This window comes from Centruroides vittatus, unplaced genomic scaffold (genome assembly GCF_030686945.1).
Source record: "Centruroides vittatus isolate TY-2023 unplaced genomic scaffold, ASM3068694v2 scaffold_1152, whole genome shotgun sequence".
NCBI classification, from domain to species: domain Eukaryota; kingdom Metazoa; phylum Arthropoda; class Arachnida; order Scorpiones; family Buthidae; genus Centruroides; species Centruroides vittatus.
In genome coordinates this window covers 2,583,077-2,606,129 of record NW_027122670.1, presented here as the reverse complement: position 1 = coordinate 2,606,129, position 23,053 = coordinate 2,583,077, and the positions used below count along the sequence as shown (strand labels likewise).

General features: G+C 26.5%; 2 protein-coding genes across 2 annotated transcripts in view; one reads left to right on the top strand and one right to left on the bottom strand.

The window, feature by feature from the left end:
- The window catches only part of LOC136986576 (carboxyl-terminal PDZ ligand of neuronal nitric oxide synthase protein), a 50,593-nt gene that overhangs the window by 24,363 nt on the left and 3,177 nt on the right, over nucleotides 1-23,053 (bottom strand). Inside the window, exons 2-5 of the mRNA XM_067284157.1 lie at nucleotides 16,919-16,990; nucleotides 16,448-16,540; nucleotides 13,372-13,430; nucleotides 8,880-8,988 (exon numbers count right to left, since the gene is read on the bottom strand). Of these exons, the coding sequence (XP_067140258.1) occupies nucleotides 8,880-8,988; nucleotides 13,372-13,430; nucleotides 16,448-16,540; nucleotides 16,919-16,990 (333 nt within the window). The remainder of the gene's footprint in view (nucleotides 1-8,879; nucleotides 8,989-13,371; nucleotides 13,431-16,447; nucleotides 16,541-16,918; nucleotides 16,991-23,053) is intronic.
- Nucleotides 18,295-23,053, top strand: part of LOC136986578 (abasic site processing protein HMCES) — a 37,166-nt gene continuing 32,407 nt past the window's right edge. The window contains exon 1 of the mRNA XM_067284159.1: nucleotides 18,295-18,301. The gene's annotated coding sequence lies outside the window, so the exon portion shown is untranslated. The remainder of the gene's footprint in view (nucleotides 18,302-23,053) is intronic.

Here is a 23,053-nt window from a genome sequence, read left to right as displayed (position 1 = left end):
TCCTGGGCTACTAGTACAGTAGAGCATCGTTTATCCGAAAGCCAATCAACTGAAACATTGGTTAACAGAAAGCGTTCCAGTCGAACTGTGTCATGCTGAATCAAACATTTTTGATACTAAATTAACTTCCAAATTATAATATTTTTGTTTTTATATTTTTCAATATATTTATTTTGTTTGTACAAAATAAAGAAATAATTTTTAATGATACAATAGCCACGATTATTATTTTTAAAAATTTGCGTTAGGCTTAACATCGATGAAAATTCAATGCGTAACGACATGCAACAGAGAAAAATTTCAACATGGGATAGGTTCATATATTTTTTCGTAAATAATCAGTTATCCAAACAACCCCAGTCCCCAATTGATTCGGATAAATGACGCTCTACTGTAATTAATAGATCTTCGAGTTATGAATTTTTTATTATTTGACATGTACAGTACTTTTAAAGTCATATCTAATAAAACCAGAATTTCCAATAACTGTAGTCTTTATTTAATCTGCTTAATGTTATCAATACAGGCAAGTACCAAAGTTACTACAATAAGTGGATTCTACTGTACAATTATTATTATAGTTGAATATAGTTGAATATATAGTTTAAATATAAATTTTCTTTTCAAACAGATTAATACTTTAACCAATGATCTTTAATATTTCATTTACATATTAAATTATTTAAAAAATTATTAATTATTTAACTTTTATTCATTTTAAAAATCCTTAAAATAAAACACTTAACATTTTGATATAACACATTTTATAAACCAGTTTTTTGTAATGTTAAGTTCACATTAACATACAAACTGCTACAAAGTAGATATAAACTTCCAAACTTTGGTTTATTCGACAGTCAACTTTTTCTTTAAAATTAGTGATTGTAAATAAAATCTTTTCAACCAAGCACGTTTTAACTCATTTTGTGTCATTTAGAATAATGCAAAGACCATTTTGCTTCGATTAGTATTCATTTTTTTTTTTTTGTTTGTTCATAGTAACTTGTATGACAGTATGAACCTAGCTTAAAAGTGTACACCAATATATTCAAAAATCTAAAATCAATTTGTGTTCCATTGCTAGCTATACTTTGCTGCCACTAATTTATTGCTAATTTGGGGCTTTCCAAAAAGGGTTAGTATTGAACTCTTAGAGCAAGGGTGGGGAACCTTTTCTCATTTGAAGGCCGCATGAGAACTAACATTCTTCCAAGATGGCAGCATTCTAAAAAACACCAAATTTACTGCAAAAAGCAAATAATTCAATACTATTTTAGCTTTTATACAGAATTAACCTTTCAAGTATCTTATACTGCCATACAGCAGAGTTATCGCAGCCAGATAATGGCTTTTACCAAAGATCATCTAGCAGAATCGCCATATTGCCAAAAGTAGTTCATATACATTAATCAAATGTCATATATGTAACAATATGAAAACTTGTTTAGGAAGGCCACACAACACACTCCAGAAGGCCACAGGTTCCCCACCTCTGTCTTAGAGTATGATGAAAATTTGAGGGGGGATTGATAAAGCTTTGCAAATATAAAAAATTTATTAAAACTTTTACATAATTTTGTGCTTTCAAATAAATTTAGGATAATGCCTTTTAAAAATTACGTTTAAGAGCTGTTGCATATATATAATGTACATAATATTGAAGGAAGTGATGGAAAAATAATTCTTTTTAAGAGGAGTCAATATGCAAAAAAAGTTGGAAACCCAGTGTTAATTCAAAGCTACTGTGTTGTCTGATGGTCTACTTTATTCTTCACTATAGTATGACTTTGTACTTATATTGGATTTATAAAAAACAAAAATTTCATCATACCAAATTCTGTCAAATGAATATATTCAAAAAATGCAGAATCCATAAACTTTTCAAATATTTCATTTATATTGATATTAATTATCATCAGTTTTAAATTCTGTAGAAGGTAAAGAATAATTTTCTTATTGAAGTGAAAAAACAAAAATAAAAAATTCATAGATAGAAAAAATTTCATTTAATTGTACGAATTTTTAGAACATTAAAGTATTAACAAATTTTTTAAATTTGTTTAAATTTAAAAAAACCTAACATTAAATTTAAATATGATAAAAGATATAGTGTTCGAAATAATTGAATATGTCATCATCATTAAATTTTAAATAAACAATCACATAATAATAATAATATATTAAACTGAGATTGTTAATATTTTAAATTCCTAGCTTCAAAACTTTTAAGATAAGTTCCACTAATATTTTACTAAAAAAGTTTGGTTCATTCAAAATTGTAACAGAGGTGTACAAGATGTAAATTGTGAAGAAAGTTCACAAGATAGAAAACACACAGAACTAGAAAAAGTTGGTTATTGACAACAGTTATGATCCCAACTGGAATATGCCACCATTACTAAAACACCTGAGACACTAAAACACTATACTTTTGAAACATGCTTTGTATACTAAAAAATCGACAACCTGTAAACAAATCCATATTATTGATTACTGACCTTTGAAGCAAAGTAGTCAACTTCATAAAATTCTGTAATTCTTTTATACATTTACGATGTTATCATAGTTGTTACCCAACTACAATTATTGCTATTGGTCATATCCATCTTATAGCTTTATAAATACCTTTTGTATATTATTTATTTTTCACTAAAACAAATTTTACTTTTACCACACTTACTCTCTATGTGCAATATTTAGTTTCATTAAAACAAAATTTATTTATACTGCATTTACACTATGTATTTGTCACATACATAATCAACTTCGAATTTATGTTTCTTTACATGCAAAATACTTTGTTCTTTCACATTCTATTTGTCTTTTCCTGATGAAAATGATGCTTATTAAAGATTTTTATTTGCTCTATAATATGAGTTAACACCAAAAGACCATTTTTTATAAATTTAGTTCATTTATAAAAAAAATCTTATATTTTAATTTCTAAAATAAAATTAAATATTTAATAGCAAAAAAGATTTATTGTAATTATTAAATCTAATTATATAAATGATTAAGCAAATGAACAAATTTTAAAAATGAAAATCACTTTCTTTATTAAATCTCTTAAGTGCTATCTTACAGAAATGAAACTATTATTATTTTTATTATATTTTATAACTTATTAATGATCTTACTGACTAACTACATTAAAAATGTAAAAATAATTTCTTGTCTAACTACTTTTAAATATAAAGAAATTGTCTTGTTTAATGTAAGCTGCAGTAAATATTTTTGACAGCTCAATTCTATTAAACACTAACGAAGTTATATATTATTTAAGAAAATATAGCTATAATCTTATAGTACTGATGCATTCATATAACCTTTACCAGGACTTTTTAAAATGATTTTGAAGTCTAAGATGGCATATAAACAACACCAATAAACATTATATCTTTTTAGTGTCCATTCCAATTTGGCACCTAAGGCAGTTCATCTATCAACATAATTTTAACCTTTAATATAAAATTATGTTTAAATTTTTAATTCATCCTTGACTAATATTCTTCTACTAAGATAAAATTTTAAAATAATTCGGATTAAATATAGATTAATTATTTTCAAGTATTATTTTAAATAGAAGTTTACTTTTATCTTTGATTTTTTCAACATATCATTTAAAATTTGTTCCTGAACATATTTTTATGGTGAAAAACTGTGTGAGACTTAGTTTGCAAGAAAAAGTTTTCATTTTGTTTTAAGTTAAATCTAATCTAGCAGCACAACTACATTTCACTTTTCACTTCAAATTTTTCAAAATGATTGCAACTGATAAAATTATTTTATCAAAAAAATAATTATACATATATAATTTTTTTTCTAAGAGCCACTGCAAACTAGCACTTTGCAAGAGCCAAACGCTAGCACAACCGAAATGTGTGCTAGCACAACCGATGACATCAAAGGCTCCACCCATTTCCTCTTGCCTGCATGGTTTTTCCTTTGCTAGTGCAGCGATACAAGAGTGCACTCGCTGTTCACAGAATTCAACAGCTAGAGCAGTCACGCTAGCAAGAGAGAGCTGGGAAGATGGATGACTACATGAACATGTCACATATTGAAAAAGAAATAACAGAATTTTATCGATGTACATAAATTACATGATTAATACATTCAGTATTGAAAAGAAAATGGTATAAACGTTGTATATTAAAATAGTAAATATTGTAATTATATATAAATAGGCTTAACTGGTAGGCATGTTTTTCCCATGCTGTTTCAAAGTTTGGAACAAAAACTGACTGATTAGGGGCCATCAATAAATTACGTAAGGGTGATTTCGAACATTCTAGATCCCCACCCACCAGTGTAAGAAACCGTAATATTTTCTTTGATCCCTCTTCCCTATCTTACATAATATTGGGTCTACCGGAAAGTTCTGTCCGTTCCGGTTACAAGTTTCAACAAGTATGCGCATATTCATTTGATGCATATTTGGCTCTCTCTTTTTATCACTGAATGTATACATACTGGCCTAGCAAATGAACTAAAACGAAGATGATTCATGTTAGTATTAAGTGAGAAGCAATCGTGTACCCATGGCTACTGATAAAGTTCATTTACGCCACTGTATTTTGTACAAATTCCAACAAGGAAGAAATGCTACAGAAGCATGTAGAAATTTATTGAAAGTGTTTGGTGAAGGTACAGTTTCTGATAGAACATGCAGAAGATGGTTCAAAAAATTTCAAATGGGTGATTTTGACCTTTCTGATAAGCCACGCTCTGGGCGACCATCTTTGATCAACGACGATACTGTCAAGATCATGTTAAAGCAAAATCCTTTTTTGACAACATCGGAGATTGCAGAAAAGCTTGATTCAGCTCAACAAACCATTTCAGACCATATTCGGAAACTAGGATTGGTGTGGAAATATTTGCGATGCCACATGAGTTAAGTGAGTAAGAATTTGAATGATCAAGTCATTGTATGCACATCTCTGCTTGCACGGAACAAAATCGAACCCTTCTTGGACCGGATGATAACTGGAAATGAAAAGTGGATTACCTATGAAAACATAGTAAGGAAAAGGGCATATTGTGAATCCGGAAAACCTGCCCCCTCCACCTCTAAACCGAAGTTGAGCCTGAATAAGAGAATGTTGTGTATATGGTGGGACATTCGAAGACCAATACATTTTGAGCTGTTGAAACTGAACAAAAAGCTAAATTTGGAGAGGTACTGTCAGCAATTGGATAATTTAAAAACAGCACTCCAAGAAAAGAGGCCAGTGATGTTCAACAGGAAGGACATCATACTGCTAGGCTACATACTGCTTTGGGGACTTGTCAGAAACTCGCAGAGCTAGGCTGGGAAATTTTGTCACACCCACCATACTCCCCGGAACTAGCACCCTCCGATTATCACTTGTTTCTGTCCTTACAAAACTTTTTTCAGGGCAAACAATTCAAAAACGAAGAAGATATCAGACAAGCACTAGTTCAATTTTTCGCCTCTAGGGATAAGGCATTTTTTAAAAATGGGATACACAAATTGCCATCACGCTGGCAAGAAGTCATAAATAATGATGGAAATTATATTATTCAATAAAGTTTATTCAAGGTATGAAAAATTTATTATTTTGTTTTATTCTAAAAATGAACAGAACTTTCCGGTAGACCTAATATTTAGGCATGATTTTATAGAAAGATTTTAACGAAAAAATTATTTTTACGAAACCCTAAAAACCTTAAATCTAAAATATATAATTATTAATTAGTTACTTAATATGTACTATTATTTATAAAAGACTTTATGTGAACAAATTTAAAAATATAAAAATTTAATGAATTTGAATGAACAATATCAATTTATTTTAAGTACTTTATTTTTTAATTATTGACAATCTTTTTATTTTCTTCTTTAACTGCACTTAATTACTATTCAAGTATCAACACAAAAACCTTTCAAAATAGCCAAAAACATTAGAAATTTGAATTAAAAGGCTGAAATTTTTTATCATCATCATCATTAATCAATGGCATAATATTCATTTTTATATTAATTTTAATTTTCACAAAAGGATGCAGAAAACTTTGACAGATCGACTAGCTAGTGCATGTGTAAAATGACAGAAACATCATACAAAATGAAAGAAGTGAAAATAGGGAGAAACCACATTCCATTGCCATATTGATTACATCTCGGCTAAGGCCAAGAAAATAAACTACTGAACATGCTGCTAATATGTGCTAGGTGCACCTGGGGACTAAATCATAAAGCTTGTAAAAATCTATATAATGGGGCAATACAACCAATGCTACTTTGTGGCCTCTAGCTGGGGTCATGTAACTAGTAAAAATTCAGTAGCAAGTAAAATACTCTCTCTTCAAAGACAGTTTGTCATCAGAATTTCAAAGTGCTGCAGAACTCTGTACTAATGCCTCTGATACTTTGCCACTATGTATTGTAGAAAAGGTTCTAACCTACTGCATCAAAACTACAAACATTACAGGCCCAACAACGAGCTCTACTCCTATATACGGCTGTTCATATGCTACCACATTGCAATTACCCTATTATCTCTGATCATCACCCTGTAAACAAGGTTATCCCCAGGGTACATTTGGCATCATCTGTTTCCTCCACGGATAACCATGCAGACATTAATATCTACACAGATGGGTCTTCATGTCGGCTCAAGTATCTGTATCTTCCTCCAAACTGACATATTTTGCCCAAAATATGTTAGAAGGTACAGATACCCCCAAATACCTCTATCTATCAAGCTGAAGAAGAAGCTGTTTAGGTGGACCACTTAACTACCAAACAAAACTATCTATCAACATTTACAGTGATTCTCAGTCTGTCCTAAAAGCTCTATTAAATCCCAAATGCAATAGCAATAAAATCACATATATCCAGCACCATGTTAAAAATCTTGTTAATAAAATAACTTTTATATTCATTTCTGGCCATACTGACATACTAGGAAATGAAAAAGCCGACTTAGAGGCTAAGTTAGCTGCAAAAGAAACTGACTTGGACTACACTCACATTCCTCTCTCAGGTAGCAGCCTTAAAAATTATATTCATGACAACACTATGAAAAAATGGAATCAACAATGGTTGAGCAGTAAAACTGGTAGAATAACAAGACTTTATTTTCCTAGTGTTGAATGCAGGTTCTCATCACCACTTAGAGATTTAACGTTTGCTACTGCTCAACTACTTACTGAGCATGGTAATTTTAAAAGCTACCTGGCAATGTATAACCGGACAGAAACTGCCTCTTGCTTTTGCTCTACAGAAAACGTAGACACTGTCAACCATACAATCTATCATTGTCCAATTTATGATCAAGATAGACTTATTCTGAAATTAGAAATCTTTATACTTGGTTTCAGGTGGCCATGTCAACTTAAGCTTGTTCAGAAGCCACTGTTTGATGCTTTTTACAATTATATTCAAAAAATATGAAAGAAAAGACTATTCATAATTTCTAATTTTTAGTTTTACATTTTAGTTTTCATTAAAAGCCAAACACTAATTTTATGTCTACTTTGTATCATGTATTTTGGTTTATGTATTCTTAGTGTTATACACCCGTAGGAGTAGTGCACTTCAGTGGCGTAGCGTAGTGGGGGTGGTAGGGGCGCCAAATTTCACAATAAATAATAATACCATCTTGTAAAAATTTTTGTAATAAATGTGATTATTATATTGCAAAACATATATACATGACTTTTTTATTTGTAACCTGTACAATACACAATAATGATGATTGTTCTTGTCGGAAAGTTCTTTAGAATTACTGTATATTTTAGTCTTTTAAATTGAGATACCTAAATAAGGGGGTGGCAAAATTTTCCTCCACCCCGGGCAGCTGACTCCCATGCTACGCCACTGCTGCACTTATTCTAATAATAAAAAAGAGAGAGAAACCACCACACGGCCTTTCACCCATGGTAAAGCATGAGTCTGCTAGCATTATAATTCTAACACATCACATGAGATGGTGTTAGTATAATGAGCATTCCTAATAGAAACCACCAAATTGAAGCCAAATTCAAAACTCCATCACTCAACAAGATCAAAAACTAAAAATAAAAATATTACATAAGATGAGATCTATTACCCCCTACCCAAGTAAGAAATCGTAAGAAATGTTTGACCCCCACCCACCCCAAAATACTTCACGTAATTTATGGATAGCCCCTTAATATAGGCTATAATAAAATCTTTGTTCCATAGCCAATCCACATCTGTGGAATCCACGTCATGTGGACTATGTTACGCGAGCAAACATTGTCTAGTTTGTGGCTACTTCATGCCCTTGTAGCTTACCTAGCAAAAATGACTCATAGCCCCATGGGAAAAAAGCAGGGCTTGGGAGCACTACTAAGCATAAGCTAGCTTCTGCTTCCTGTAGTTTGTGGCAGCTCTAAGTTTAACATAGAAAAAAACATATGTGCCAAATTTTTCATTATTTTGACATGTTTGAGTTAGAAAAAACTTTTCACAAATACAATTATAAAAAAAAAAGGAAGCTAAGAGATATAACAACAGACACAAATAAAAAGAAAATAATAATAATAATACTAACAATATTTCAAATTGCTTGGTCATTTCTTGAAAAAACTAAACTAACTATAAATAGAGAAAGTCAAATTTACTAATGGAAGTAAAATTAAAACTATAACAAGAGCTACTTAAAAGTTTGTGTCTTTGCATAATTTAAATTTAAATTTAAATTTAAATTTATTATTAAATCATCAGTAATTTATACAATCATTAGGAAGTCATTTCAGTTACTATCAGATTTTTTTTACTATATATTTAAAATTAAAACATTGATTAAAATTTGGTAAAATTGTTCATGAATCCTAAATTATATATATAATTTATAATACTAAAAAATTCTAATAATCAATACCTTTTTATTTGACTTGAAAACATTACATTTAAATATATTGGTTCCACCATCTCTTGCTATATAACTAAAAATCTTCAGATCTTGTGAATCATGTGAAACATAGAATATCCTTTAAAAAAAAATAAAATAAATTTTTAAAATTTTATAAATGCATCTTAAACTATCAATTAATAATTTTAACTTGAGATTTAAAAACAAAATTATTTAACAATTATTCAAAACCTATCACAATCTTGTGTATGTTATTTAAAGAAAAGAAAAACCTCATGATTGTTTTTCAAAACATTGAAATAATTTACTATTTTTTTAAATTAATAACTAACAAAATGTAATTGATAGAGCAATAACAAAAAGTTTTGTAAGTAAAATAAATTATACAAATCTTTTAATATATTATTTTTGTGTAATTTAAACAGAATGTATGTAGATGTCTCAAAAATAATTCTTTATGTAAAGAAACTATATACATTATTTCTGATTACAGAATGTACAATAGAATCTAATTGTAATAAACTTGAGGGGGACCTCAAAAATGTTGTAATAGAAAAAAAACATATATATATATATTTAGCTATTTAACTTGCTTCCTAATAATATATATATATATATATTATTAGGAAGCAAGTTAAATAGCTAAATATAAAATTTACATATGAAACAAAGATGTTACACATGTAACTTATATAGTTTTTTTACTTATTTATGTAAATAAAACAGTTTAGTCTTGAATTTGTCAATTAAATTCATGCCTTTAAATCATATTCTTCCTATGCTTTGGTTTCCTATACGAGGGGAAATGAACAGGAGCCACCTAACAACTTGTTAATTGCTTCCAAACTCATCTCTCTTCTTTGTATTTGTTTAGCAGTTAAAAAAATAACAATAAAGAAGAGAGAATACTTTAACAAAATTTGTTATCTATAGTCAAGTGAAAATTATATTACTACAAGACTGATAAAACAGGAATGTTAAACTGGAAGTTTGTTAAAAATATAAACAAATAACACAAAGATTTTATTGTAGATTCTTATGGAGGTTGATTTGAGAAACATCTAAAACTGTTATTCTGAAAAGTTCATTATTATGAAGTGTGCTATGATTCCACTGTATTTCATTATGCTACATAACATCTCTCTTAATTTATTCATATAGTATTCATATACTATTTCCATTTTCTACAGCTTAACTTGATATAATGTTGATGATGAATAAATATTTAGCAACAGTAGAGATGAATTGAACATCACTTTTAATGAATTTGAATATTAATCAGATTGCAAATACCCCAAATATTTAGTGAACTTAATTACCTTATGTAACTTATTTAGTTAACAGTTTATTTATTTTAATATTTTCAATATATTAATAAAGTAAAACAAAAAAAGTAACAAGAAAAAAATTTACTACATTTTAAGAAATAAAACTTCAAATTTTTAATTTTGACTTTGAGTTTAAAGTACTTGTATTTCTACTACAATAGGTTAACAAATATTTGTTCTCATTCTAGCCTACTACAGATTTTTATTTAAAAAAACAAGAATTTGGAAATGTTCAGGATCTAGTCTGCTTCTGTTTCTTGTCACAAATTAAACCTGAGATGTTAAAGAGCCTACCTGTATGCAGTGCAAATGCAAGGGAATGCCATAAACACAAAAACTTTAAAATTAATTTGTTCGAATTTCAAAACATTATTTTTAAAAACATTTATGATGGCATATATAAGCTTGTAAGCCCTAAATTAGCCTTTCTCTATTGCTAGACTTATTACACCACCACAGGACATCAGATTAGCCTTAGAAAATCATTTCATTAATTCAAAATGTTCATTTTTGAAATAATAAAGTGATTTTCTAAGGCTAATCTACTGTGCTGTTAATATTTCTCATATCATTACAAGAGTGAGTAACTCTCATATGAGATGGCTTCCCAGACTATCACACAAGCAATAAAAGCAGTGTACCATTCAATAGTAAAAATGGAATTGAAGCACTCACCAATGATCCTCCACACTAATATAAGAGTTGTCATTCCCAAACAGAACCAGGATTCATTGCTAAAATATGCTGCCAGTCCATGCACAATAGTTCTCTGCTGTGCATCACTGCAGACAAAGCCAACATTGTTGGAATGCTAATGGCAGGTTAGAGTGGTCACTGTACATGCAAATTTACCTCTATTGACTTGCCAATGTCATGAAAATAAAATTCTATTTGGTAACTTTTTATCAATAAGTATATTTTTCAAATATTTTAATTCTTATTATTTTTGTTGGATATCTATGAATTCTTAAAATTTTTCTATTACAAAAGCAATCTAAAACTCTTAAAAATATGATGTTTATTGTATGTATTTTATTTATAAAGGAAAAATTTTAAAAATCATTTTATGATTTTACCAATAAATTCTAAAAATAACAAGTTTCAATAATGCATTTTTGAAACTTCAATAATTTTTCTCAAACTGTAATTATCACTCCATGAAATCATGACTGCTTTTGTATATAAAAAATGATATATGTCAGATTTATGGTACAGTATTTTGAAAGAAGAAAAATCAGCCTATGATGCTTAACACACTATATGAAAATTAAGAACTTATAATAGGTACTGTACATAATTCTAAATGAAAATTAATACAAATATAGAAAACTAATAATTCTAATCTTTACATAATTGATTATCTTTATAACTGACAATGCCATTGCCAATTAATGTAAATTTTATAATTCATTAAAAGCATACTCTCGAAATAATCTAGCTATTTGATTGAAATAACTGGCACTTTGATTGCAGCTGTTATAATTCAAATTATTTTCATTCACTTAATTACTAAATTTTAAATCTGGTTGTATATATTGTCTTAATGAAACTGCATATACAGTGTATATCATAAAACTCTCTTTTGCCTTGCAGAAAAACATCAGTGCTCAAATAAGATTCTCATGGGCAGCGGTGGTCTTAATGATTGCGAGGCCCTGGGTGGCAGATCTTTGTGAGGCCCTTGTCCTGTTGCAAAGTATGTGAATTGAAAATAGATATTTCTGATGATTGACAAGAAATGCAAAAGTTATAAATAAATAAATTTAGAGTTTTAAAACATTATATTAGAAGATTTATAAGTTAACAATCATAAAGACGACAAATTAGTAATGATGATAAACTAAGGTACATAAATGCCTTAAAAGATATATACAGGGATTTAAAAATGATGTTTGTGGCTTATAACTAATAGCTAAGGATAAAATAAAAAGTTTTAAATATCAACTTTTTTCTACTCGAGTTGTTGCGCGAGGCCCCAGACGATTGCCCTGCTCGCCACCCCCTAAGGCCGCCACTGCTCATGGGTAATGCAAGTACCCTGCATATGAGAATCTTGTGTTTTAAATGTAAATATAACCAGAAAAAATAATATAATACAATAGATTACATATATCAACATCTCTGGTTTCATTTTCTGGTTTAAGAACCCTGTCCCTTTTGTTAAATGCTGATGTTTTCCTGCTAATTCCTTATGTAACAAGAGATTGCATGGAAACTGCATATTTCATGACACCATATAATAAATAATTACTATTCATAGTAAACAGAATTAAATATAGTTTGTGTATATGCATAGAAGTAAATATATTAACATGGATAAGTAAATTAATACAAAGTAAAAGTTGTTTATTGTAACCATGAATAACATTATCAGAATTAACTTAGATGTTTTGGGACATGCTAATAACAACACATTCATTGATAAACAAAACAAAACCACACACAGATATATCAATTCCATATACCTACAATATAAAAATGAATATACATTAAAAAAGTCATTAAATGCTCAGAACTCACTCACTCAAAATAAAATGCATGTAGAGAATGGGTAAGATGATTATTGTGCCTATCACCCTCTCTTGCACAGGCATCATACCACATGCACTACACAAAAGACTAGAAACATTCAGTCTTACATGGTACATACATCACATTACAGAAAGCAGTCATACTAAACACCTGTTACAGTCAAGAAATTTTTAATTACAGATACATACACTAACAGCACATTAACAACATAACATCTTTTTTTTTCAGTAGCTCTGTCTTGACCTTGATCCAGCATAGTATTAGGCACTAGTATCAACTGAATAGGGCACATTCCATCAACAAAATAATTATAATTAATAAATCTTCAAATTATACCATTTTTAATTGTTTTAACGTCTTTTTAATGTCAGAGTCAATAGAACCAGAATCTATTGGAGATTCTAGTTTATTGACTTAGTTCATTTCATTCACTTTCATTAGTTAGTTGTAGTCATACTTATCCTACTTAATGTTATCAATACAAGCATGTTCTAATATGACTGCATTAAGCATTATACTATATTTTATATTTTTTTTAAATAAAATTGTATAGAAATATAAAAATTAAAATTTATATACATGTTCAAATTATTATTATTACATAAAAATATGCTTAAATTTCACATTAAAATAAGTCTTACCTGTATATTGGATGATGCATTAATAAAAATTTGCTATCATCCCAAGGCCACTGATTTTTCTAGTAAAAAGAAATAAATATACATAAAATTTTATTTTAAACAATTTCCATTAATAATTTATTTTTAATTCATATTATCAATATTTATATTTATTACAGTATATACTATTATAATGCATACACAGTATATAGAAAATTATCATTACAAAACACTTGATAACAAAATCTCAATACATACCAAATAAAAAGTAACTCTATTAATAATCTTAGATTTTGATAGCTGTTTTTATTTAAAGATTATCCTTAAAAGTAAATTAGTTTATCATCAAACAATTATTTTCAATTTTTTTAATAGTTTTAAATTTATATTTTAATTCTAGAACTGTAGCATTAAAATTAGTTTTGTTTTATTTTTATTTATTAGTTTTGTTATATTCCTTTAATTTTCAAACACTTTGATACAAAACTCACATCTACAACATCAAGTAATATCATTTTCTTTAATAAATAAATATATATTAGTTTTTATTAATTATTTAATAATTATTTTTCTCATAAATAATGACAGGAATTTATAAAAGAACATTCATTAAGAAAATAATAAATTGTTAAAGAATCAGCATTGTTTTATTTAATAAACATTAATAATTTAATACTAATTACAGTAAGAAAACACTTTTAATAACATTTCAAAATTAATGTAAATGAATGACAAAGTATCATTATATTTACATAAGAAAATAATTAAACAAAATCATGTATTTCATTGCTTTACAGCAATCAAAATGAAAGTCTTTCAGTTACATTTTTAACTTTAAAAATTCTGAAAATTATTGTAACATTAAATAACTTATATTTGGAATTTGAAACTTTTAAATATTTTATTCATTTTTATTTGTTTTAAATATTATTCAATCCCTGGTAAAAATTCCAATCACCTCCTAAATTTTCAAGGTCAAATATAATTTCAAGTTTATTACAAAAAAGTAAATCATTATTTCATTGTAAAATAAATAGCAAGAAATAAAAGAAGGAAATTTTGACTATAAAAACATCAATTTTTCCATAATGCTAACTTGTATTTTACAGACAGAAAAAATATAAACAAAAAATGAAAAGTGGAGAAGTTCCCAATTATATAATTTACAGGAGAAAAACTCAGTGTATTTAATATTTCATTGCCCATCTCTAACTCCACTTCTTATAAGCTAATAATGCTTATTACTTTATTTTTTTTCCATAAGCCTGAAATTGTGCATTTAATACATAATTTCAGTTAAGAGTTTTTGCAATATACCAGGTTGTTCAATAAGTTTTGTCGTTCGATAAAAAAAACACAATTTTATGGTTTGAAATACATTTTATTATTCAATATAATTTCCCTGAACTTCAATACACTTGTTCCAGTGATCTTCTAATTTATGGATTCCATCCCTGAAGTAAGAATCCGAAAGACTGTCGAAATACGCTTCCACGGCTGCTATTACCTCTTCGTTCGATGAAAATCGTTTCCCACACATGAATTTTTTAAGATGTGAAAACAGCCAGAAGTCAGAGGGAGCTAAATCTGGCGAATAGGGAGGATGTTGCAACAATTCGTATTTTAATTCACTGATTTTTGCGATGGTTTTTTGAGCTGTATGAGAGGGTGCGTTATCTTGATGAAAAATGTTTTTTTTCTTCTGTAAACCAGGTCTTTTCTCACGAATTTTTACATCCAGCTGGTCCAAAAGATTACAATAATAGTCTGAGTTTATTGTTTTACCAGTTTGGAGATAATCCACGAACAAAATTCCTTTTGCATCCCAAAAAACTGATGCTAACACCTTCTTGGCCGATTTCTGGACCCTAACTCGCTTTGGAGCCGAAGTACCGGGTTCACACCACTCCTTAGCCTCTTGTTTTGATTCAGGATCATGATGGTAGACCCAAGTCTCATCCATAGTAATGAAACGACGCACAAAATCCTTTTTATTTTTTCTAAAACGCTCCAAATGTTGCTGAGAAAGTTGCATTCGAATGTGTTTTTGCTCCATAGTTAACGAATGCGGCACCCATTGTGCACACAGCTTTCTGTAACCCAAAACATCAGCCAAAATATTGCTCACACTGCCTAATGAGATCCCTAGGGCTTCTACTAAATCTCTCTCAGTTAATCGACGATCTTCCAAAACCATATGCTGTATTTTTGCTACGATTTCTGGTGTTGATGCACTTTTTGGACGTCCTTCACGTGGATCGTCTTCAAGACTTGTACGGCCACGTTTAAATTCAGCAACCCATCTTTCTACTGTTCTAATTGAAGGTGAAGAGTCCTTATACACTTTTACCAATCGTTCATGAATTTGTTTTGGTGCTACACCTTCCAAAAATAAGAACTTTATCACTGCACGATATTCAATTTTTTCCATTGTAAAAAAATACACTGACACGTCAACTTTGAACAGCTGCAAATATAGAAATGAGTTGACAGATCTACATGAAACTTCACACGTGTTTATAAAAAAGTAGTACTATTTTTAGAGTAATAAAACGACAAACCTAATAGCGCCATCTCTTATTGAACGACAAAACTTATTGAACAACCTGGTACTTCTGACTATGCTCTTTCAATAGTAAAATTTCTCATTTGTTTTTTGAAGCTTTTTGAACATTTTAGTTGGTTAACTTGACTGCATTACAAACTATACAAAGCATGTGTGAATTGCTTGACTAGGTACTAATATTCACATGAGTATGCAAGTTTAAGCTTTGCATTACTTATCAATTAACATAATCTGACATGATCAAGTTTTTCTCTGTAAACTATATGAATGGGAACTTTTCCAATCTTCATTTTTTTGTTTTATATCTTCTTCTGCTTGTAAAATGCAAGTTAGCATTATGAAAAATTAAGATTTCTATAGTAAAAATAACTCTCTTTCACTTCTTGTTATTTATTTTAACGTATAATGATTTGCTTCTTTGTGATGAACTTCAAAACACACTTGACTTTAAAAATTTGTGGCGATTGATATATAACCAAGCAAAAAATTTTCAAACATTATCAACTATTAAAAGTGAAACAAATGACTTACCTTTTGCTTTTTTCTTAAATTAACTTTAACTCCATCAACTGATACAGTTACTGTAACTTTTTTCTTTTTTATTCCTTTAGCCTTGAATTCATACTAAAATTTTTTTAAAAGTTTTAAATTTAACTGAAAAATTCATATATTTTGAGAAACATATAAATATCCTTATTATAAAAAAATCACAGAATTACAAAGCTAGTTTTTTGTTCATTAGATAAACAATAGCTTTGTTTTATTCTGTATAGTGTTCCCTAAATTTAACTTTTCTAAAATAAACAAACTGTTGCTAAATTTACTGGTTATCTCTTTTCTTTAAAAATATTAAATTTATAATACAAACATTTAAAAGAAAAAATATTAATATATAATTAAAAAATATCAATAATATATGTATACAGTATTTGTATAATGCTTATAAAATATATTGGTTAGACACAATATACTAATTATATAAATTTTTAAAATTTCACTTACCCTTATCCTTCTCATAGCTGCCACAATTTCCATTCTACTACTAGGACGAGGAACATCTAAAGTACCTATGTACTAAAGTAAAAATTTACAAAGATATTAATATGAAATTTTAAAACTCATTCATAACATAGTTAAAAATTAAAACAAAATAAAAATAAAATAATTTTTATCTTAAGATTACTTCATGAAATATGTTAATAAAAATATTCATTCTAAAATATATAAATCAAATCATAAATGCAAAATTAAAGAAATAGTGAATACATCTATTCCTTTTCATACAATCTATTTATTCCTAAATTTTTGTTAATAATAATACTAGTAGTATTGTTATTTATCTAGTAAAAATGAATAAATTATTTAAAAAAAAAATAGAATACAGTATCATTATCCTTCAACATTCAAATAAATTAAAAACAAATTTTAATTAACTTTTAAATATATTATATACTTTATAGTTTTTCAGGCTACTACTCTGAATATAAGCATTTTATTTTTGTCTGCCCTTCAATTAACTCTCTGGCTAATGGAAGAGTTTTTGAGGGACAAATAAACAAAGACTACAAATGTTAATTCAAGTTTTTATTATATGCTTAAAGGTTAAATAATAATAGGTAATTCAGAAAATATATATTTAAAAATTAATAAATTTTTATAATAAAAACTTTTTGAAAAATATTAGTAGTGATAAACTTCTCATCAACATATTATAATAAATTTTAAATTACAGATTGTTGCTTTTCATATTTCAATAACATAAAATGATATAACCTAAAAACATTGATAAAGTGGATTTTTTCTTTACAAAATATTTATACTTTCTTCCTGCATAAATAAGCATTTCTTTTAACATTAAAATTTTCAATAATCCTATTATATTGAATATTTTAAATATTTTTATGTTATTACATAGAGATTTCAATATGTAATCATATTTAAATTGATCTATTAAATATATTTTGATCCATATATTCAAATCAATCTAGAATATAAAAAGTAATTAAAATTTTTTTTTATATTATACATTTGTGTATTTGTGTTCTAAGAATGCAAATACTATCAGCAAACTGATTTCCTTTGAAAGAAATTAGTAATAATGAGTTTCTCATTATTTAAAAATAATTTCAATGTTTTCATTATAAATTCATATTTATTATTTTAAATCATTGAAAATAAATTCTTTATGATCAAATTATAGACGATGTGATCTACAGAATTTTAAAAATATTTTCTGAATAAATTGTATTTATATATTTATAAGAATGTATAAATTTATTGTTATAAAACTACAAAAATTCCCCCTCAAACATTTTATTTTTAAATTTTCTTATAAAAAGTTTAAGATCTAAACTATGCTTAAGATCATTCATATTAAAATAAGATAATTTTCAAATACCATCTTTTTTTTATTAGAATGATTTCTTCTAACAATGTAAACAATTAAAAAAATTAGCAATTAAACTTTAATCAGATGATTCTTTAAAAATAGTGGTTAATAGATTTGAATACAACAAGCATTAGATCAGTATCCAAAAAAGTAATGGCATCACATCTATAAATACATAGCAGGTTATGTCAAGGCCTTTTTTCTCAATGAATAAAGAAATTGAAATTTTATTTACATTCTATTTATTTATTTATGTTAAAAGTGCTATATTTAAAGTGTTTATTACTTAATATAAATTAATTTTATTAATAATTTTAAATTACTAATAAAATTATAAACATATATTAGACTTCAAGACTAGAAAATCAATGAAAAGTTTAATATAAAATTGATAATTATGTAAAAATTATGAACTAGATTTGTAAGAATAATTTATAAAAAACAAACAGATAAATAAAAAAGCTATTTTTTTAATTATTTAATTAGCCAAAATCTAGACAGATAATAAATCAGAATTATTTGATAATTTAATTAATTATTATTATAGCAAACTGTCATCACTAACATTATTACATTGAAACCAGTACCTCTTAATTATTTTTTGTTTATAATATACTAAGAATTTAATTTAATATTACAATGAAAAAAACAATTACAACAAATACAACTGCAGCCCAGTCATTTTGATCTATATGTTAAATTTTATTTTTATACAATCGTACAAGTTGTAAGAGTAATGTAATGAGCATCTCCAAAATCATAAAATTTACTATAAACTTAAAATTATAGTTAGCAAAATTCAATGGAAATACACACAGAAATTTTTAGGTTCAGTTAAATATATTTTTAAAAAAACTGAAAAACACGAAAAATGATAGTTGCAATACAAAAAGTTTTAATTTTTTTAATTTATATGCATAACTTTTCTATTAAAAGACCAAAAACATTGGATAAAACTATACTATTCCAACCTAATATATACAAAATTGTTAAGAGTTAACAGTTAAAGTTTCAGTGTCATCTCATTGTTTAAAGGCTGCTCCTATACTTCAATCTTTTCCAAATCTTTAGTCCTATATATTCAAAACTTGAAATCAAAGTATTCTGAAATTTATATAAGCATAAATTTGAAATCATCATTATTGTCTAAATATTTAATTTACATTAATATACATATACATATAAAACAATCTAAATCAAAATAAATAGAGATAATTAAGATAATTACAGTCAATTTGAAACCCTTTGGCATCAGTAAAATCAAACAACATTATTTTATATGAATATTTGCAAATTTTATTCATCCACATAACTCAAGAATCAATACAAACTTCATATAATGAAAATTTATATTAAAGCTTTGAATACAAAATTACCTAATTTATAGATTAATTTGATTTTAAAATAGCATTTCAAAATTAAATATATTTGATAACTGAATCATATATAGAACTTTCATACAATAGTAAATTTTAATATCATATCATATCACTAACAATTCATTTTCTTGAAGTCATAAAACAATTTCTATTATATTTGTAATAGAAATTGTTTTGCGACTTCAAGAATTAAGATAAAAAAATTGAATTATGTATTTTATTTTGTACTGTAATGATCATAAATACAATAAACCATACATAAAACAAAATACTGATAATAATAATAAAGAGAAAAAGAAAAAAGTCTCTTTCCATGCACAATAATTTTTAAACAAATTATTTTAAATTAAAAATAATAAAGCAAATAGTAATCTTTGTCTGTTTTACAGAAAATATATTTTTACAATATCCACTAAAATGATAAACAATTTAAGCTTGTTTCATTTTTAACTTATTTTTATCAGTTATCTACCTGTTACATTTCACACTTGATAATTTGTGTTGATTGTTATATTTATAAATTGCAAATCATATTTTATCTTAAAACATTTTTAGAAACTCTTTTTGTATTATTAGAATTATATATATTTTGTCAATTAACTATTATGGAACTAATAAATTGATTATTGAAATATTAAATAAACAAAATTTTCAAAATACAATAATACAAAATTTTCTCCTTTTACTTTCCCAGCTGTTATGTACACATAACAAGGGAAAGTATCAAAATCGTGTCAAATCTGACCCTCTGAGATTTTGAAAATTATGTTTTAAAACCCGCTGAATCAAAAAAAAAAAAATTTCACATTTTGTGTGTTAGTATCTCATTTAATATCTCAGGATTGAGTAAAGATTGAGAGACAAAATTTGGCACAGTGGCTTGCGTATGAGGGGTGTTAATGCTAATAAATTTCAGTGGTAAAAGGTCAAGATGGTGGGGGTCATGTATCTTGAGAGGGGTAGGACTTAATAAAGATTTTATTTGTTATTAACATTTACACTTTTTCATAAACGCTTCCCTACCTTCAAAATTAAGCCTTTTGCCATTTCATAGTAATTAAAAATATAAAAACTTTTTTGGCACCACACACAATTTTATTTTTTGCTTAATAATATAAAAGATTATTAAATAAAAACTCATAATAGCCAGGAAAGTTATGAAACTTGTTGCTAGATTTTTTTTTATTAATGTTACAAAATCAAAATTATGAAGTTAAGAAATTATAGTTTTTAGTAAAGATTTATAAAAAGCTTCTGACTTCATTGTAACATGCAATCTGAAAAAATTTCTAGAGTGTATCTGAAAACAAACTGATTTTGCTAATATTTTTGGATTTCGTTTTTAAGCAATTGTATTTACAAATGTCCAATAGATATTACACTATATAATCATTAAATATAAAAACAAAATTACTTTCATTAAACTTAATTTTAATATTGTCAAGGTTTCAAAAGGAATATGGAAAAATTTAAGTTCTCAAATATTTTAAAAATAAAAATATTTAAAAATTACGAAACATTTTATGTCTTTCATTGTTAAACAAAACTTTCATGAAAAGAAAATATATACTAATACTATTAATCTTCCAAATGCTACATTTGTAATTTGTATATTACAAATCCAAATTCTCAAATACCTTTAATAATTGAGAATTTGAATTAGTATTTATTTTGAAAACTAATGAAAACATTAAGAGTAATTTTATTCTCTGTATGACAATTATATTATATAAGATCAATATAACAGTTAAAAATCCTGCAAATGTAATATTAAACTATGTTAAATGCTTTAAAATCAATTTAATCTATTAATAGCATTAGAAAAAGTCTTTATTAAAAACACAATTTGTTTCCATTGTTGGTAAATAGTCCTTACAAGTTAATGGAAACAATAATATTCAAAAGATATATTAGTTAAAGAACTGTTCTAAATAATCATTATTAATTTAACTTATGGGCTACTTCAGAAAAACTTAACTATGTTTTCTCATATAAATTCCAATTTATAAATTTTTAAGATCATTTAAAATATAATGTTAGAAATAGCAACTTTATCATTTTTATCTATTGCATATGCCCTAAAATTCTTTTTTTTTTTTATTTTTCCTAGTCATGTAAAATTATTCTTATTTGTTCATATAAAAAGTAGTTTCATTAGAAATTGCATTGTAATGGAATTATAGATTCAAAATCATTTCATAATTTCTTATTATTTACATTTGATACTATAGACCTTTCAAAATATCCTATACCAAACATAAACATGAGAAATAAGCTATAATAATCTCTCAAGCAAGTATAAAATCATTTTTTATTTTACAGTTAGTTAGCTTTCCAGATCAGTGGCATTCCAAAGTTTGTCATTATTAACAAAACTTTCATAATAAAACAAATAAATAGTATATATAAGAATGGCCATCCATGTTTTGTTTGGCATTGTCTATCAAAAACTTGAAAATTGTTCAGGTTCAACATACTTTCAAACTAAATAATTCTAAAAACAATTTAATCCATATATTGGCACTCATTGATCAAAATACTCATTCTTTTAAACTTCAAATACAAGCTACCCATTATAAACTGATTTCTGTGTATAATTTAACTTTTATGAATCAATTTATGTAGATTTATTCATAAAGTAACTGATTTCTAAATACTTTTAAAGTATCAACATCTATAAAATTAAAAAAAATAAGATTTTATAAGCATAATCCAATTTTCTTTCATTATTGATAATCTCTCTAGAACTGTATATAATTATATTCTTATAAATACATTAAAAGTCTATCAGTCTTAATGTATTTATAAGAATCTTATTATAAACAGTTCTACAGAAATAAATTTTTTAGGAAATTTTTTATTGTAAAGATCAACAGATATTCAAATCAAACTTTTGATATTCATCAACTCTACATTTAATATATAAAGTTGATAAATATACTTATATATGATCATGATTTGTGAGGTTTAGTTTTACACACAAGAGTGCTATGCTATACACATACTGAAAATCAGAACAGATACACATCTACTTGTAAAAAATATGAATTAAATTACTTATACAGTTTACACAAATATAATAAATGATTACAAAACACCTGTACATATTGTTCATTAACAAAATTTAATCAGAGATGCCCAAAAACAAAAAAGTAGATCCTTGTGTTCTTTCAGCAAATGATTTTGTTCTTGATTTGTGTTCTTTCAGCAAATAATCTCTAACAGATGAGTATTTCTTGTGCTCCCTCTTGACAATAAAAATTAAATAAGTAAATAATATTAATTTTTACAGAAAATTATTATTTATTTATTTATCAAACCACATGCAGAAAAGTTCTATGCTGCCATTGTTCTTTCAAAGAAAGGATA